Raw genomic sequence first — 20,154 nt, 5'->3', positions numbered from 1 at the left:
ATCTACTGCTTCATCATTAACAAGATATTTATTTCGTTTAATACCTGTACTGCACCCTTGCTCATGCATGGGCATACTATGTGTGGACATCTTAATTCCATTTAGTTAATAACAATGAAGATTTTACTCAATTCACTAGGTAGAAAACCTCTTACGGAATCCCTGGATGGGGTTGAGGCGTCAATTGTGAAGGTAAAGGGAGAGGGATACCTATTTCAGCTGGGTTGCCAGAAAATATAAAAACTCCTCTTCCCTTAAATCCTGCAAAACAGAGGTCCTCGGTCCTGTGATACCGCTATGTATGCCGATTTTCCAATCACAAATTCAATCCCAGAATTTTACCAAGTGGTTATTTTTCTTAATTAGTTGTTTTTCGTGTTTAGAGGAATTATTCAGCGTCTCAAGACACATCATGTCATAAATAGCTGTGCATGCCACGAAGAATCATTAATGGAATAACTTTATTGAAATTCTAGAAACACCCATGTTCACATATTGAGCTATTTTGCAAACAATTCCATAAAGAGGAAACCATATTTTAAACTGATCGGAATAAAGACTAATGTCAATCAACAAGATCGTATGTGTTTAAGTTCTTTAATATTTTCCCCCTTAGCCTAAACGCAATGGTGGTTTGGCTCGTTATCATTTGCTTTGTCTTTGATTTCTTCATTATCCACCAAATTGTTCGTTTTAGTGTGCACTTCTATTGTATGTTGTCTATTTGAATTTATGTGGCTACGTTGACTGCAATCCATATTAAAACATGGCTACAAAATCTAAAAATTAATCGAGAATTAAAATAAAATTGTTTACTGATAGAAAGAACCAAGTGACCACATCTTGCGAGAAATATGAGGGGGCGAGCAATTTTATGCTATACATAAAAACGCCACCATTTTTCATCCCCGGACAATTCGGTTCTGAGTTCCTCCCAATCTGGTAATGCTGACAGGCAGGCACGTTCGACTTGGCTGATGCTAACAACAAGGACTAATCTTATTACTCCGCTGTGGTGTGGTCTTCGCCTCACGCTAGGCGCATTGTCGTTTGTCCTGGATGTTAACTCCGATGTTTGCCAGTAGCGTGGACCTGCGGACTGGAATTGAAATACGGTAAGTGAAATCCAACAGTAAAATCAACCGAAGCAGTCCATGAGATTAACCTAACGTTACATTTTAAGTAGCGATGAATATAGTAGATTGCTATCCGGCTGTAGCAGGTGCATTTGCACTATTATAGTTGGCTAACGAGCTAGCTCGATAGCCAACATTGGATCTTGTCTAACCATTGCTTTGTTTCGTTCCCGCTACTAGCATAAAGCTAGCTAACGTTAGTTATTCAATCAGTTTGATAGGTATGTGGCCGGCACGACTGGAATAAAAACAGATCAACACAAGTATAGATAGTTAATGGTAATAACGATGGTTGTGGTCTCGGCAGTCGCTATCTAGTGGAGTTTGCTATAGCGAAGCTGAATATCCTATATCCTCAATGCAAGTCATAAACGTTCAGTCGGCTAGCTAAGGGCTGGCTCAAGCTAAGTGACCAGTCAACTAGACCTAGCTAGCAGCCATTGATTCGTTAGACTATTGCTATATATTATTTTTTTTCAACTGCAAAGCATTTCCCCCCCCTCCGAGATACCCAACTAGCTAGATAACGTGTTATTCGTATTGCGATTTTGCTAATGTTAACTAATGGTACTTTGAAAACGCTTATCCGCGGTATAAATACAAAGCTAGCGGTGCTAACTTGGCTAACGTTAACTAAGCTGGCTGCACGTATGCTAGATAACTAACGAATGCGGTGCGTCTAATTATTTCCAGGGTAACGTACCACGCAACTAGCTTGTAATGGGCTTTTAATGTAGTCTGCTGGCAAATTGCCTTTTGTCTGTTTGGGAGTGGTTTCTACAGAAAGTTGACTGAGCAAAGAATATACCGAAAACTACTAGCGAGGTGGTTAATTTATCTATAATAGGAATGGATTGCTCGCTAACTCGGCACTAGCTGACACAAAATTCGACAGTATTATAAAACCAGTCCGCCACAGTCATCCAGGTGTAATAACCATCGTCCAGTTGTTTTTACGCTAACCACGCCGTCTTTAGTGACTAACCGGCATACCAAGTTGTTTATTGAATAATCTGAATGGGGCCTGCTCTGAATGCTATATTTAGCCTGTGTTGTAACATTGGCTTTCGTTTTGTTGTTATTGCTTTCCAGGTAGCGTTTGCCGTTGCGTCATCTTCTGGTCCGTGACTTTGAGAGAAATACTGGTGCAGGAAGGATGGTGAACTTCTCAAACTGGACACCACAGCTGCGTTAGGAAACGTGTATGGGGTTTCTTTGTGTGGTCTCATAATAAATGGCCGTTCATAGTTGATTCCCCAGAGTAATAAGATCAATGAATGTCATGTATAGAATTGGACTCGCTACAGATCACAATGGAAGCGACAAATCTGGGAAATTATATGGAGGATGGCTTATACCTATAACCAGAAGAATAATCTCCCAGACACAGGGCTTGTATTGCTTAGTATAGGCCAGTGATCCGCCGGTAGCAAACCGAACTGTTACGCTTGCGCGTCGGAGACCCCGCTGCAGAAGGATGATGCTGTTCTGGATATTTCTGTCCATGCTAACGGCATGTTCGGCGATCCAGGCCGATTCGTCAGAGAGCCACAGCGCCTTTGCATGCGAGCCCATCACCATGCGCATGTGCCAGGATCTGCCCTACAACACCACCTTCACCCCCAACCTGCTGGACCACTACGATCAGCAGACGGCCGAGCTCGCCATGGAGGTACAGTGCATTCTTCTGTCTCTGGTATCACCATGGTTCAACACTTCCGTTTTGCCGTATTATCCTATGATTCACATGGGTGTTTTCTGACGAACAACTAAGCCTGTTAAAGAAATGGATGTTTCTAAGTATTCTTCATGTGTAATGCACGTGACTGCATGCTTGCCCATGCAAAATAGGTCTTAAACTTTGCAGGATCAAAATCACTGGGCAACTGGGAATAGTGCTGCTTTTCCAAGCGTGCTTAAACATGGGGCCAATTAGATTTTGGTAGTCTTGTCATGGTTCACTGCCAGATAAGTTTTGTCTTTGATTTATTCATTATCTACCAAATTGTTCATTTTAGTGTGCACTTTTAAGTCTATGTTATCCATCTGTATTTGTTAGGCTACGTAGACATCTTTGCATCTTAAACATGGCTCCAAAATCCAAAAATTAATTGAGATTTATCAAGAAAATGGTGAACAGAGCGAGAGAACCAGGTGTGCAGATTTAGTGAGAAATATGAGGGGGTGAGCAATTTTATGTTACACATAAAATCGCCACAAATTCTCCCTGGACAATTCGGTTTGCAGTTTATGCCAATCTGGTAATGTAATATAGTATTCTTGATGTGTAATGCATGCAGCTGCGTGCTTGCTTATGCAAAATAGGTCTTAAATTTTGCAAGATCACTGTGCAGCAGAGATAGTACAGCTTTCCCAAGCGCTCTTAAACATGAAACCGGTTAGATTTCTGTAGTTTTTTCATGGTTCACTGCCAAATGAGTTGTTTTCCTGGATGAATGGTATATTTCCCTTTCTAGACTTAATTTGATTTGTCCTTATCTTCAGTATAGGGAAAATAAGGAACTATGAAGGTGCATCTGTATTGAGATGGTGTGTGACGCAAACACTGGGACCTGAATGCTGAGTTTATGGTCTCTGTGGGGCGGGCCTCAGAGCCAAGGTCTTAAGCAGAGAGCAGATGAGTCGGGGCCTGTCGTTGCCTCCCAGGGGAGACCGAAATTTACATGCCGTAGTAACGGCTCCGTCTCCCAGCATGCAGTGCGCTCCACACCCAGCCCTAGGGCAAGTGCACCTGCTGAAGGGGTATCGAGTTGCCTTATCTGTGCATCATCTCTTGTTTTTGAGTGGCTCCACGTACACAAACAGGTTTGTGTGGGGGGGGGTGTGAATTACAGCTCCCTGATACTCTTCCGAGTTTGTCTCTGCTGCAGCAAAGTGAATGTTTTTAAGCAGTGAGGCTAGCAGAGAGACTGCTGGTAAAATTCATGTAATTTCTCAGATACTCAAGCCATGTGTTTTTGTTTATTTTCTTGAGTTGATGGGAGAGTTCTCTCTCCTTATTGGTCCCATGGAACACCAAAGCAGCGGAGCACTAGTTATTTAGGAAAATGGCGAGCATTATTGGTCTGAATGGCCTGTTCTCGTTGCTTATTTTTATAATGTTATGTTAAGTATAATACAGCCTTTAAGAAAGTATTGTGCAGCGGCCTGTCTTCCTGCACTTACTGACATCTATGACAACCCCCCCCCATTGCCCATCCCATCTCCACGCAGCCCTTCCACCCCATAGTGAACCTGCAGTGCTCCCCGGACCTGCGGCCCTTCCTGTGCGCCCTGCACGCCCCCGTGTGCGCGGAGTACGGGCGTGTGTCCCTGCCCTGCCGCCGGCTGTGCCAGCGCGCCCGCCGCGAGTGCCAGCAGCTCCTGGACGTGTTCGGCGTCGCCTGGCCGGAGGAGATGGAATGCGCCAGGTAACGCCGTCCGAACCCGGCGGGAGGTTCTACGCACGCGGCCGAGTCTCGCCGTCCGCTCGTGAATTAACCGCCCCGGTTTGTGGTTGTGGCCAGTGGTGGTGGGCCTATCGGTGGTCGCGGAAATACGAGCCGTCGTCGTGAACAAAAGTTGGTCAAATAATGCGGAAGGAAGTGAACCATTTTTGCGCGTGAGAGATCCAGTTGCCTAGCGACAAAGGTCCTCTTAGCCCGCGAGAGCAAGTGAAACCCTGCGAGAGAAATTGAAACCCCTGACCGAGAGGTCCAGTAGACAGCGTGCACAGTCCAGTGGACACCCTGTAACTGGATCTCTTTTGCGTAAAAGTGGTTAGTTTCCTCTCGTATTTATCAAATTACTTTTGTCCACTATGGCGCCTCATACGGTGAGGGAGGGATGGACTGGGGAGGATGGTGATGGCCCTCGTGCTATTGTGACCTCATCGATTCAAACCAGTCACTGCATTTTTGCTGTGGAGTGCAATACATATCGATCGGTTCAGACAAGTCACCAATTAAGAAAACATTAAACTTCTCTTTTTTCCATTCCTTGTATACTCTCCTTCTTGTGCACGTCAGCATCTCTCAGATGCCTCATTGACATTTCAGAGGAATGTAGACATTGGGGGAGGGGGGAAGGAGCAGAAAGGAAAGTACTCCTCTTGATTTTGCTCACGAACGAGTGCATGCCAGTTTTAAAGTGCCGTGAGGCCACCCTTGGACTGAGAGCTCTGTGCTACATTGTAAGTTGCTCGGGGTAACAGCTAAATAAATAATTTAAGTAAAGCTTTATAGGAATCTGTTTTTGTAGTTACTGTTTGGTGCAGTGAGGAGAATCGGTGTACCTCTGTCCCTGCACCACGGATGTTTAATTCTTTAAGCTGTGAGGTCACAAATGTGTGATTAGAATGTTCTTACCTGAACATTCTAATGCTGATGTAACAGTCCCTATTGGTAATTTAGTTCTAGTTAGTTAGTTCTAGTTAGTTCTGACTTGAAATAAAATTTAAAAAACATTCCAAAAAAAACATACTCTTCAAAGGGTTAATGAAGGCCTCTTCCGGCAGGTTCCCTGACTGTGATGAGTCGTACCCGCGGGCCGAGGACCTGATCCCCCTGGCAGAGCCCACGGAGGACACGCTCGAGTCTGCGCGGCGGGACTACGGCTTCTGGTGCCCGCGCGAGCTGAAGGTGGAGCCCGACCTGGGCTACGTGTTCCTGGGGGCGCGGGACTGCTCCCCGCCCTGCCCCAACATGTACCTGGACCGGGAGGAGCTCCGCCTGGCCCGCTACGCCATCGGCGCCGCCTCCGTCGTCTGCCTCTCGGCCACCCTCTTCACCTTCCTCACCTTCCTCATCGACATGGCCCGCTTCCGCTACCCCGAGCGGCCCATCGTCTTCTACGCCGTCTGCTACATGATGGTGTCGCTCGCCTTCCTCCTGGGCTTCCTGCTGGAGGACCGTGTGGCCTGCAACGGGGCCCGGCCGGGCCAGGGGCGGGGCCCCACGGTCACGCAGGGCTCGCACAACAAGGCCTGCACCCTGCTGTTCATGGCGCTCTACTTCTTCACCACGGCGGGCAGCGCCTGGTGGGTGGTGCTGACCGTCACCTGGTTCCTGGCGGCCGTGCCCAAGTGGGGCAGCGAGGCCATCGAGAAGAAGGCCCTGCTCTTCCACGCCGGGGCCTGGGGGGTCCCCGGGGCCCTGACGGTGGCCCTGCTGGCGCTCAACAAGATCGAGGGCGACAACGTGAGCGGCGTGTGCTTCGTGGGGCTCTACGACGCCGACGCGCTCCGCTGGTTCGTCCTGGCACCGCCGTGCCTGGCCGTGGCGGCCGGCTCGGGGCTCCTGCTGGCGGGCATCGCGGCGCTCAACCGGGCGCGGACGGAGATCCCGCTGGAGAAGGAGAACCGGGACAAGCTGGGCAAGTTCATGATCCGGATCGGGGCCTTCTCGGCGCTCTACCTGGCGCCCCTGCTGGGGGTCATCGGCTGCCACGTCTACGAGCAGAGCCACCGGGCGTCGTGGGAGACGGCCTGGGTGCAGGAGCGCTGCCGGGACTACCACATCCCCTGCCCCGCCAAGGTACGGTCCCGTCGGCCCTACACCGTGTAGTCTTCCTCCCGTCTGTGGTCACTCGCCTCCTCTAGTCCCTCTTCCTTCTGAATCTCTCCGCCCCTCCTCACCTTGTCCTGCTTTGTCTGACCGTGCTCCCTCCCTGAGCTACGTATGGAGAATTGCTCGCATTCATCGTGACAGACTTCCTCTCCATTCCTCTTCTTCGCTCCCTTGCTTCTTCCATCTTCCTCACCATCCTCACAATCGCACGTTCTGACACCAAGCTCATCCTATTCTTGCGCTCCCTCAGAACGGAGCCGTCTAGGAATTGCCCTCATCGTAGCCGCGTCACTGCTAAAGTGCTGTGATTGTCATGGCGACCGCTCCTCTCAGTGCTGCTCGACTGAGTGGTTGAGTCGGCTGTCTAGGAGCCCTGTGTTTATTGTCATAAATCACAGGGGACGGTAGACGAAGGCAGGTGTTATTGCTGTTGGCAGGGCAGGCCCCTGACCCCTCCCAAACGGAAAAGCCTTGTGAGAATACCTGCTACATCCCATTTTGATTTGATTAATCAAAAACAGCCAAAAACCAGAACAACTAGAATACAGAGTTAATGAATAAACTTTAGTGGTGGCTTCAGCAGTTGTTTAGCTGTTACCGGATAAAGAGAGCTGTAGCATACTGGAACTTTACCAGTGTAACCTTATGACCATTACAACCTAATGGGATTTTGTAGACTATGAAATAGTGGCACTGTCACTGAACTGTGCCTATTTTTTTTTTTTACCACTTCCGAACAACCAGAAAAAACCTAAATTAAATGGTGAATAGCTCGGCAATTAATTATTTGTTTACAGAAATGGCAGACCACTCAAAATTAGGCTTTATAAAAGTAATCGACTCTGAGCCATGGTTAATATTATAGTATTAAGTTGGAATGGCATATTTTGCTTAAAAGCCATAGGACTTGTACTGTCCAGAAAATTAGGCGGAAGAAAAGTTGTATTAAGAAGTTTGCTGTAGGCAACTTTCTCAAGTTCTCAACGGTAGCAGTGTTGTGAACATCCTGAAAATCACCCATTGGCCCTGGCCACAGAGAGACACTCCCACCCCTGCTTCTCCAGGCAACTAATCAGAACACACGTCAACATTTATAGCTGTTGCTTCGAAGAATTAAAGGGGAAAAAATCTCATGACTGAAATTCGGTTACCTGTAAAATTATTGGTTCCCTTTTTATTATTATTATTGTTTTTATTATTATTAGTACTATGTACTGTACATGCAGGAGAGATGTTTTACCCCAGAGCAAGTTTATGGGTGAGAGACTTTCAGATGCATTCCTTCGTTTTAAAATGGCCCCATATTATGTGCAGGTGTATTTGTTGTCATCTAGTTGTGATTGAAACCTTTTTGCTTTTTTCAAAAATTCAATATTGCCCTTCATATAAAAGCAAAACACAAGCATTAAGTAACACGAGATGCATTTATTTAGAGTGCTTTTGCATTAATGCATGAATTTTTTTTGCTCCGCTACTTTTTTCAGGATATGCCCTTTGCCTCTGAGAAAACTAAAAAGCTTCGCGTGTGTGGCGATGCCATGCGTGCGCACATATGGTGCTTTCACATTGGACACAGTTAATCGTGCAAGCGCATGCTTGTCCTCAGTTATTTTCGTAATTAAATTTCACAAAAGATTCTGTGATCCTGAAGGATAAGTCGTGTTCCACTATAAATGTTCAAACACGAGCCCAGGTGCCCGGTTTCTTCAGTTTTTACACACCACTAACTAAACGGTTTTCCGTCAGCTCCCTTTTTATCAACACAAGCCCATCTCTATTTTTTATTTTTTTTAACCGTTTTATCAATTTGGCTTTTCCCCGGTTGAACTTTTGAGACATCCATTCTCTCTCATCGATTAATATCAGTTTAAATGCTATGGTAAATATATAATTCATTATCGGGAGCCAGCTGAACGGAAGCACGCGCCGGAGTTTTTTTAAACGTGTAAAGAACTAACATACTATGACTTTCACTATTGCAGAATGCCCGGGCATACCTCGCCAATTAGCCCGGTTATGTTTGCCGATTAAAAGCGTTTTATCCAGCAAATATCTTAGTTGCAACACGTTACGTATAGCTAATAATCTTTCTGTCTTTAGGGGTACAGTATTTATAAAGTTTTGACATTTTAACGTAGCGTATATAGATTTAGAATGAATGACGCTGCCGACTGGCTTCGGTAGAAAAATGCACTTTTCATGCAACACATGTCAATTTGAAATTTAAATCCTGTTTTATAAATGTATGATGCCTGTTACAATAGTGGTAATTTAACAATAAGATATTTATTTGGTTATTAATCAGCTTGGTAGCTTGCTTCACAAGCACCACAAACATAGTGGCTTTTTTGTTCTTATTGGCTGAAATATGAAATATTGTATGACGTGCTAAGTCATCACAAGGCTCAACATCCCCCATTCATTCTCTATGGGGAATATTTTTCTGGGGAAAAAAAAATCAAAAACTATTTGGAATTTCTAAAGGCTGTGTGCAAGCACAATGCCAAGCTGAATATTATCAAGTCAGAATGGCATATCTAGCTTAAAAGCTGCAGGAGGAAAAGCAAGCAGAAATTTAGACGGAAAGGAAGTAAAAATTATGCAAAGGAACAGGTTGTGGGTTGCTGAAGCAACCACACTAATAAAAATGGGCCTGTGTACTTTTTCTTTTATTTAATCAGATTTGTTACCTGATCCATGTAAGGTTTTTGATATAGGATTAAGTTTAGTTACACACCATGAAATTCGGGGAACTGATGCGTGCCAAAAACCAGACCGGCATCGCACCGTACATCGAAATACAAAGACAACCAGGGAAGAGAGTCTGTGGGATTTTATTACGCCCACAGAAGAATAGTGGGAGGCGAAAGCGATGACCAGCGATCTCGTTGGAGGATCTGTGGCTTCACCCTTAGCGGCCGTATTGCGTCACGCAAGATGGTGTGAGGGTGTTACCAAAAGGGCAGTTCCATGGTGAAGCTGAATACCGAAAAATGTTTTTTTTCCCCAATGTTTATACCTTTATTTTTTCTTGACTTACAGTAATAGAAACCTTTCTGGCTAAATGGTGGGAGGAGGAAGCATGTTACGGGCAGTATGGCGTTGCTATGGGAACTGCACATGGAGTAATGGAAAAGCCTCCGTACAAATGCAACTCATTAAAAATAATACAGATAAATGCAGCTAACTGGACTTGGCAGATGAAGCGGAGTCTTTTGGGATATTCAAGACGATGCTTGGCTCAATGGCACTACATATTCTCATGAACAGTGGTTCACAAACGGTTCTTGCAACCCCTCTGTGTATGCTGGTTTTCATTTTAACAACAAATCTCAAAATTTGAACAAGCTGTTCATTTTACTTAATTAGAAGCTTTTCAAGTTTTGAGGGATTATTTACCCTCTGACTTTGTCAGAACAGACTATTCATGCCACAAAGAATAAAAGTCCCATATTCTCATTGCGCTTATTGTATTATATTGCAAATGAATAGCTACATAAAAAGAGGTTAAATTATTTAACTGATCAAGTTAAAGACTGAGGTGAGTCTGTAGGCTTCTAATTGATGAAGGTGTGTACGCATGGCCACTAGAACTAACCACCTGGTAGGTCTTGAATAATTCAAAGACAGAGCAAATGATAACGAGCCAAACCTGCATTGTGTTAAAGTTTAAGGGAAAAAAAATAAAATCACATTTGTTCAACAGTTTTAATTGAGCATGATATTGGCTATAACAAAATCCAGCATTGGCATCTTCCTTATAGAAAATGAATAAATCTTCTGTGTGACATGGCCTTTACAAAGAGGTTGAAATGTCCCAGTGAATTCCTCAACCACTTCAGTGTTACGGGTAGCGTTCCTACCCATCGGCGCATGACGTGGTCTCCGACAGGCGCTCGGATCCAGATGAATGTTGATTTGTCTAAAGAGAGCGATGGGGCGGGGCCGGGCGCTCTGCTGTTGCAGCTGCCAGCTGACATTAAGGCAGAATGGGCCCAGCAGGCAGGGGCACAGGAAGCGGCCGTTTTGAAGGATCGCACAATCTGAAAAGGTCGGAGAGTCACCCGGACCTGAATGCACTGAGGCGTGCCGGCGGAGATGGCTTCTGTGCGCGAGCGAGCGACTGTGTGTGCGTGTGTGTGTGTGTGTGCGTGCGCGCGCGTGTTTCTGTGTGTGTGCGCTGGTTGGGCATGGTTGCACGCTGCCACTGCAGTATAACAATGACCATCGGCGCCTTTTCTTTCCGCGTTGACGGGAAAATAAAGGGCCTTATTTTAGCCTCCAAATTGGGCCACCCACTGCATTTCAGGACAAGGGCTGAGAACAAAAACCGTTTCTGTGAACTCACAGCTGTTACAAAGAACTAGGACCGAATTGCAGTTAAATATTGACTGAAGAAAACTCAGCTCTGCATATAGGGTTAAACGCACCTCGCGAGATGGAATTTATCCCTCAACGCCGTGGTTAATAATGGATAATGAATCGACAGCCCAGCTCCCCAGTGTCGTATAACAAAACCTTCTCTGTAATTTATGTGGAGTCATTTATGTTCCTTCAGCTATGAGTGATTACAGACGGCTGTACGGCTTACCTCATTACTATTAATTAGTTGTTCACTGGAGTCAGAAACAAGTGAATGAATAACTAATTGTGCCACCGCTGGATATTACTAGCTCGATCAAATTCCAGCTGACGATGAACACAGGACATACGGTAGGGACAGGCCGCCATGATCCTGGAGTAACGGTGTTGTCTGGGTTCTTTTGTTCAATCCAAGCCTGTTCGCTCAGTTTAATTATTAAGAGCCTGCACATGAATATTCAATCTTAATAGCGGAACATTGAGTGCCTCAATCATACGCTCCCCTGCTTTTGTTCGTGATTAATTGGCATGTATCTTGTGCATGATTAATTGGCACGTATCTTGCGCACCTACAGTGTGGATGGGGGAGAAAGGTAATCCGTGCAGTTTTTTTTCTCAGAATTTGAAGGAGAGGAGGTGGGCGGGGCTTGCGGTCTGTTCCGTGGCTTGTGTTACCGGAGGCGACCGCCGGCGCGACAGAGACAGAAAGGGAGAGGGCGCGGCATTTGTGTGTGAGCCAGGGTGTTGCGTGCGAGGCGAAGTTTGTGTGTGTGTGTGTGTGTGTGTGTGTGTCTGTGCGTGCCCACGCCAAAGCATTTGTGTGAGTGAACCAATGCAATGGCACATACACATAAGCTGGCACCTGTGTGTGAGTGTGTGTGTGTGTGTGTGTGTGTGTGTGTGTGTGTGTGTGGGTGGGTTGTGTGTGGTGTGTGTGTGTGTGAGTGGTGTGTGTGTGTGTGTGTGTGTGTGTGTGTGTGTGTGTGTGTGTGTGTGTGAGCGAGCGCAGAGCAGAAGGAAGTATGGATTGTCTGAGGGCAGCAGTGTGCTAGTTGAGAAGCAGAGACACGTGTACGCGCACACACACACACGCACATGCACAGGCAAGCAAGCCCACATGCAACACATCCAACAACGTGGAGCAGGACCAAGAGTTGCAGAAAGCTGAGTAATACAGAAAGGATGGAGGGGGAAAGTAAGATGCAGAGAGAGAGAGAGGAGTGGGAGGAACAAGGGAGAGCAGGAAGAAAGAGGGCCAGAATGGGAATAATAAAGGCAGAGGGAGCAGTAGGGGTAGATTGAAAGTCTGGAGGTGTGGCCAGACAAGCGGAATCCATTAATTACAAGATTATGGGGCTGCAGTATCACCTTCTGTAAGAGCTGGATTTAACAACCACGGAAAACTACTTTGTCTTCAGTTTGACACGTATGCTATATCACACGTACTACACTGGCATAACTTGAGGGATGATCCGTTTTGGCTGGAAAACTATGTTCAGAGTATTGCACCTTTTAAACATTGCATTTGTTCTGCATTGGCTATAGACTGGGGCCTTATTACTTTAAAAAAAATTAAACTATGTGTTGTCTTGCAACCAAGGAAACATTCACACAGTTGAATGGGCCAGCTTACTGGTTGGATGTAATTTGTCAAAGATCTTCTGGCAGTTTAACACCAAGTGCAACTACATAGTTGCTCTGCTGTTGAATTCAGAACTTCTAAATGTACATATTGGAGTAAGCCATCGTCTGTACAAGGTTAATTGCACAGTGACAGACAATTACCATAGCTACCATAGCTTTTAAGAGTTGGCAATTTGAGAGTAGTGGTAGGGTGTGGGGAAGCAAACTATTTTGTAAGTCTTCAGAGCCTTTTCTAATGTTCCACTTGCTCAAACATCTTGCGTAATTTTAGTATGGGTTGTATAGATCTGGTCATGATGTCATCAAATATAACTGTGTACAGTTTGGCTTGCATTACTGTGTAATCATTTAATCGTTAATTTTAATGTATCCGTACATCAGTGTTATTTTTTCCCCTAATATGAAAACTGCTGCATGTACTTTTTGCTTTATTTACTTTATGTATTTATTAGCCTTTATCATGTAAGACTGTCTGGTGGTTATTTGGTATGCATACATTATCAGCTGTGATCATTGTTGGTGATAAGCAAATAGTTTTTGTTATTTGAACATGATGTGGATCTCAATGATTTCCCCCTCCCGCCTCCAAACCCCTGCCCTGAGGGCAGGTAGCCCCCTCCTAACCCCTGCCCTGATGAATGGTAAACCCCCTTCTCCCAAACCCCTGCCCTGAGGACAGGGAGACCCCTCCCCAAACCCCTGCCCTGAGGACTGGGAGACCCTTTCCCAAACCCCTGCCCTGAGGACAGGGAGACCCCTCCTAACTCTGGGCCTCTCTGTGTGGCAGGTGGAGCAGGCCGGGCGCCCGCACCTGATGCTCTTCCTCATGAAGTACCTGATGGGGCTGGTTGTGGGAATCCCCTCCGTCTTCTGGGTGGGCAGCAAGAAGACCTGCTTCGAGTGGGCCGGCTTCTTCCACGGCCGGCACTGCAAGAAGTGAGTCCTCCCTTCCTTTTGTTTTCCTAAAACTCGTAAATTTTCCCTTCGCACCACGGTCCCCTAAAGTGGGTGATTTCACTCGCAAAGATGCCCAGGGAGGGAGTGTTCTGTCGACGGGTGATCCCGCCTCGGAGTGCATGTTCATGGTGGCACAACCCGCGGGCACCTGCCGCCCCGGACGCACAGTCCTCCGGTGCTGCGGGACTCCTGGGTAAAGAGATTTGGGTACCTGGCCGCATTACGTCAGAGGACGAGTGTACTGGGATCAGACGGGCCTACAAGTACGGTTAGACACCCCAAATAGGGAGTAAGTAAATGCAATAGGGATATCTCTACCCAAAACACGTAACACTAAAGTGTTAATGTGTAGTGGGCAGAGATGCTTCTATTGACTAGCCCAGGGTTCTGCTTCATAGAGATGCAGTATGGTTTGAATCATTAGTAGAGCTCCTCTGGCACACAGTACAGGTTTTTTTCCCCCTCTAATGTATTTTCAAATCCCGGTTGTCTGTCATTAATAATGCCCATGTCCCCCAATCTTCCTCCACCCTCCATCTCTGTCTCCATGATCTCTGCCTCCTCCATCTCTTCCTTCCTACTCTCCTCCCTCATCTCTTTCTGCTCCCCCTTCTTTCTCTCTCGCTTCCCTGCACCTCTCCCTCCACCCCATCTCCCTCTCTCCCTCTCCCTCCCCCAGTAGCGGGACGGAGGAGAGCAGGCGCCCCCTGCGGGAGCCGGACTTCTCCCAGCTCCTGCGCGAGCCCCAGGGCCCCATCGTCCGCAAGTCCCGCGGCACCTCCACCCAGGGCACCTCCACCCACGCCTCCTCCACCCAGCTGGCCCCGGCCGACGGCCAGCACAGCCGCGCCAGCAGCGTGCACAGCAAGCTGAGCAGTCGCCACGGCAGCCTGCGCCCCGCCCGCGAGGGCAGGTAAAGGGGCGGAGCGAACCCGCGTCTTAGCCTGCGTGCCGCCATTTCATACCCAACCCTATCCATCCCTGACTGTACCAGTGCTGAGGTCCCTTAGGCTGTGCTGTGTCTTAGCAAATCCTCTTTCCAGACTCACACTTTTCAGAGTACGCTCTGTTCTTACCAGAAGAATACATTATCAGTAGAACAGGTTCATTAATTTATTTAAGCCTCAGAGAAGTATTGAGGGAGAGCCCCTCATTTACAGTGCTGCCAAGTTACCACAAAAGGAAGAAACAGGAACACTGCATAAAAAGAGTCAAACATTTTAAACATTAGTGAAAAGAACTGGTAAAAAACTAAAATTAGGTTCTGAAATTGCCTCAAAGGTAGTAAGGAGTTCAATTTAAAAGTTTTTTGCAGATCATTCCATATATGAGTGGAATAAAAGCAAAAAGCAGTCTGTCCTAGAGCAGACTGTCTCATGATTATGCTTTTGAGTATATGAGAGCATTTGGGTCCTTCGAGCTTGCAGAGAACATTTTTTGTAGTTAGAATACTTTAGAATGTACTTTAGAATTATGTAGCAGTTCCTTCATTTCTTGCACAGTCTTAAGCCAGCACAAAAGCCCACTGCACTAACCCCACCCCTTTCCCTCCCTAGACACACCCCCTGCAGCTACCAGGAGGTGGAGCAGCACCTGCAGTTCGGGAGCGCGCTGCACCTCAACGACCAATCGCTGTCGCGCCACAGGAGCAGCACCCAGCACCTGAACAACCAGTCCCGCCACGGCAGCACCCGGGACCAGAACGAGACCCCGCCCACTCAGGTCACCCACGGCTCCAGTGTGGACCAGGTGGTGGAGGACGACTGTGCCAGCGCCTGATTGGTCCGCCCTCGCGAGGCTCAGGACCCGTGGCTGAACTGTTCTCTCATGGGGCAGCTAGAGACGAAAGATGGAGGTGGTCATCAGCCTCAGTATTCCGTCGCCCTGTTCCTCAGGGTCGTCAGTCTGAGATTCAACGGTCATCTAGACTTGGTGATGCTGTGTTTGGTGTACATTTTTGCCTGTCTAACCCCAGAGGGTTGAACTTTAAGGACACTGGGGTTTTTTTTTTTGTTTGTTTTTAGATACTGTGAAAGTGAAAGGATACTGTGAAAGACAATGTCCCAACTGATCTGTGTAAATGTAGCGTGGTGCGTAAATGAACTGTTCTACTGCTGTGAAGGAGGCTGCAGCTGTCCCAGAGAGCATTGCTGGAATACAGGGGAGCGGCTCACCTACAGGTCCAATTCAATGTGAGAAGAACCATCGGACTTACGACCAAAGGCCTATTCACTATATGCAAGAATAACAAGCCCTGTTTACAAAGACATTTATCCCCAGAATGTAATAACAGGAATTAGGGAGGGCCAGGTGGCTGCTGCCATTGTAACTCTGAAGGTACAGGTGACGTGTTCAGGGTAGAAAGAGATGTGGCGAGTAAGGTTGTCACAGGACGGACAAGAATCTTTGAACATGGGCCTACATGCATGTGTGCCTGCAAACCATGCATCCATTTTGGTAGCCTCAAGGGTACAGAAACAGGGTTGAGACTGAAACGTATCGACTTGTTGAAGCCAATCCAGAAGCAAACTAGCAGTTTAACAAACTTTACTTTTGGCACGAACATACGGATACTTCAGTCTATCTTAGCCCTGGGTGGTAGTGGCCGCTGTTCTTGTTTTCGTTTAAAAAGGGATGACGTTTGGGGCTGTCGAGTGGTGTGTGAACCATGCGGAATTGTAACCGTGCCAGTACAGACTGTGCCCGGCAGGTCAGCGTGTGATTGGCTGTAGCCCACCCAGGGAGGGATTGAATTGGAAAGTTCATCCCCATTTCATCGCTCATGAATGTTTCCTTGATTCTGGTATGCTACCCGGCGCAGGGACTGCACAGTCTGTCCGGTGGGTCACAGTGAAAAGAAGAGCTTTTGAGGACCCACACGCTACACTGTACTGTCCCAAAATGGTGGGGCACATTTCAGCAAAGGGACAGGTTTACAAGCCCGATGGAGCACTTCTACAAATTGGAAGAAGATAAAACGCAGGGATAACATTTGGTTGAAAAAACAATTGCATTTTTGAAAAGGGACAGTTGAGGTTAATTCTTCTTTTTCCACTGCATTTTCCACTTTTTATTTTATTTTTTTATTATTTAAATCCACTTTTTCCCACGCATGAACTATAACAGTGCATTTCAATTCAAGATCGGGTGCCAGACAGACCCTCTTTCAATTGTAAATAAGTGTTGGCATGCAGACTTCATGCTGCTGTCTCTCACCCTGCTGCTGCTGCTTCTTGTGTTCACACAGTCAAAGCTGTCAGTCAAAGCTGGAGTGCATTTTCTGGTGAAACAGCATGGCATTGCTGAGAGATTTATACACTCCAGTCTTGGGCAAACACACTGCTGTTCAGTGATGCCCTCCATGCCTTATACCCCTAAAGGCTCACTATGCAGGATTTTTTACCTCGAAAATATTATAAAATTACCATGCTAAGGCGTATCTGTGATGCATGGGCAATCTGTCTTTAGGCACTTTCGCCAAATCCGTGTACCTTTACCTGTATTTGTTATTCGAAAATGTTTTTGGGGACGTGTCTGGGCGTGGCACTCTTTTTTTTTTCTGTGTGGGGAGTAGTGGGCGTGGCTACAGAGCTAGCTAGCCTAGAATTCCATATACAGTGAAGCAAAAAGACAAGCCGACGGGGCTCGTTCAAGAACTGGAGTTAACCTTGGAATTGCTTTTCCTTTGTGGTGTCAGCTGAAGTTTGCAAAGGCGACAAAGAGCGACACGGAGTTGGCTTGTTTTCTGTTGGACCTGTAAGTAACGATGCTCAAGTGTGAAGCTGGCGACGATAAGGACTTCGGGAGTGTCAGGGTCTGAAATCCTGAAAGTTCCAACGATCAAACCACTATGACGTTCAACGTAATGGAATTAAGCTATAATCAAATCTGCCTTCTTACTGTAGCTGACAGTTGCTCATTTCATGGTACTAACATTTATGTCTAGCTAGCTATCCAGCTGGCTATGTTTGGTGGGGTAACTTACTCAGTGTGAGCGGGTGAGGTTGAATATGGAGGAGGAGGCTTCTTTGATTGTCAACACAGGCTAAGAAATCCTGCATAGTATGCCTTTAACTTGCATAATCACAGCTGCTGTGCTACGGCTGCTGGGTTGCTCACTCGGTAAAAGTGAGTCAGCAACATGGTCTTGGAGAGACTTCAGCCCATGCCAGTGCCGGGGTGGCACACAATTGGCTTTGCGTCACCCAAGGGATATATGGGAGGGATCCAGTTGGCAGGTATAGCAATGCTCATTGCACAAGTGACTCCTGTTGGCCGTCCGGGCGTCTGTGGCTTGCTCTCTTCACACGCGTGTGATTGGGTCTCCTCCGCCCCTGCTCTGCACGTGCGAGGCTTGTGTCTGTGGTGTGAAAAGAAGCATCTGGCTGGCACCATGTGCACACTTGTACATAGTTTGCAAATTGGTCATTCCAAATTCAGGTGAGATTTTTTTTTTTTTTCAGATAAATTTAAAAAGGTTGCTGTGTAGTAATTAAAAGACAATGGAACCTGATTCCATTTTTAAATGTCCAATTCCGTTCAACAATGTAAATATTCTTCTTTTTAAAAAAGCCAGTTCCTCAGTTCCTGTATGTGTGGAATCACAGGAAGGTTAGGTGAGGTAACCAAACTGGTAGTAAACTAGCCATTTATACCTAGCATAAATACCAGTGTGTGAATATGTCCTTTCAAACCTTCACCTGTTTATCCATAGCCTACCTCAGTCCTGCCTCCAGGTACCTCATGTTCTCTCTGTACGGTGCCCTGTGTTTAAATGCTGTGGTTCAGGGATCTGCAGCTATGGACCTACAGGGTATCTTCCTTTCTGCTTTCATGTAAAATTGAGCAACCAGTTCAGACCCGTGAAACCGGGTGAGTTGTCACCTGGGAAATCATCTGCTTTCATTGATCAGTGTTGTAATAACACGTACACTGCAGCACCAGCAGGCCCTGCAGCTCCCCAGGACCTGGATTCCAAACCCCCCACTCTGAATATTAAAAAAAAATATTTCATGACATCACACAGGAATTGACCAGGTCAACGGTCCTCTCATTTTTGGAGCTATTTCCCACGATTTTGGCTCAGAATTCAACCAAAACAGTTGGCTAATCAGGTGACGCACATTTTTTGTGTTTACAAGATGTTTCTCATTTTCCTGCTGTCGTTCCTTCACCCAGGAGCAAAGACATTGGCTCTGTGGGTGTTTTGCAGATCGAAACTAACCAATTGATTAAATAAAAGGCCAGGTGGTAACTACAGCTGCTGCTGCTTCAGAAACTTAAAATTAGTTTGTAACCACTGGTGCCCACACGCATGCGAGTCTACTGAAACTTCTGAGGTGAGATTTCCTTTGCTGTCATTGTTAAAATAACATTTTCTGAGAAAGTCTACACTTTAAGCAAGCTTGTCGCTGTTGTGCCTCTGTTCTCCAAGAACAGATTATCCTGAGGAATTCCCAGAGATTTGTAGATGTTGGTCCAAGTGTCTTGTCCTTGACATTCCAAATTACAGAAGCTTATTTTGGAGAGTAAAATTGCGTTGGATTTCAGAATGGTTATTAGCCCTTTGCAGAGTAGGTTTTTTTGAAATTTTTTAAGTCAGTGTTCTAGAACTCCGTTGCTCTTTAAATTACCGGTAGTAATATTTTACATCAGGATTAGGATGTTCAGTTAAGAACATTCTAATCACATATTTGTGATCTTACACCTTGAAGGGTTAATAGTGATGAGTGTTGCATAGATATAGGCCCGCCCCATCCCCTAAATTAGCATATGCCTTCATACGTGATAACTTGCAACGCGTTAGAAAATTAACATTTAGAAGGGACGTTTAGACTACTCCACATAATATAACCTAACCCTTTACAGTGGGGTTCCTTTAGAGATGTATATATATATAAATTGCAGGGACCCTAACCTTTTTATATGAGCAGTTTCCGCTACCTGCTCTTTCACTCCGTTTCTTTCCCTTTTGTCGGTAATGTCCAAAGGGGAATGGAAGCCTTGGCTTTATAGCCCCAGACCCAAATTGAAATGCATCAAATACAATATACGGTACTTGTCAATAAAAGACGTTTGAATGCAGTTTGAGTGTCGTTTGAGTAAATTTTATGCAAGTCGTGTCATTTTACACAATGAAAATGATACTAAGATGAATCCAGGCTTTGTTAATGCTTTGAAGAATAATGTGGGGAACATGAAAATATGATCAAAATTAACGGAAATTGATGTGAAATACCAGAATGGATGTTTGAGGAAGTATTTCATGGACTGTAAAAGACAAATAAGCAGTGCTCTTAGGTTGACAAGCAGTTAATTCTGCCAATCATCTCAATGTTCATGCTGCTGTATCAACAAATTATAAGCACAGTATTCTCTCACACTTTATTAAATATTCATGACATTCCAGCCACCCCTTCACCAGTTACCTGAAATAAAGAAACACCAGCTCTCCACAGGCCAGCACAAGTGTACAAACCATAAGGATT

The 20,154-nt window shown here is 45.9% G+C and overlaps 1 protein-coding gene and 1 long non-coding RNA gene across 3 annotated transcripts; one reads left to right on the top strand and one right to left on the bottom strand.

The window, feature by feature from the left end:
- Window positions 1-853: 853 nt before the first annotated feature.
- LOC135253675 (uncharacterized) lies at window positions 854-1,972 on the bottom strand. Its single transcript, XR_010329676.1, has 2 exons — window positions 1,840-1,972; window positions 854-1,099 (listed from the first exon to the last, which is right to left on the bottom strand). It is a non-coding gene; the product is annotated as an uncharacterized LOC135253675 (long non-coding RNA).
- On the top strand, window positions 978-19,750 carry LOC135253581 (frizzled-3-like). Of its 2 annotated transcripts, none has more exons than XM_064333045.1 (7): window positions 978-1,115; window positions 2,229-2,808; window positions 4,371-4,567; window positions 5,653-6,670; window positions 13,497-13,645; window positions 14,346-14,579; window positions 15,223-19,750. In XM_064333045.1, exons 2-7 carry the CDS (start codon window positions 2,614-2,616, stop codon window positions 15,443-15,445), a joined length of 2,016 nt encoding a protein of 671 aa, XP_064189115.1. In that variant the 5' UTR covers window positions 978-1,115; window positions 2,229-2,613; the 3' UTR covers window positions 15,446-19,750. The 2 variants fall into 2 exon arrangements, with proteins under 2 accessions (XP_064189115.1, XP_064189126.1); XM_064333056.1 differs by lacking the exon at window positions 978-1,115 and adding an exon at window positions 1,829-1,961.
- The last annotated feature ends 404 nt before the right edge of the window (window positions 19,751-20,154 follow it).

This window comes from Anguilla rostrata, chromosome 1, assembly GCF_018555375.3.
Source record: "Anguilla rostrata isolate EN2019 chromosome 1, ASM1855537v3, whole genome shotgun sequence".
NCBI lineage: Eukaryota > Metazoa > Chordata > Actinopteri > Anguilliformes > Anguillidae > Anguilla > Anguilla rostrata.
This window is presented reverse-complemented; position numbering and strand designations above follow the sequence as displayed.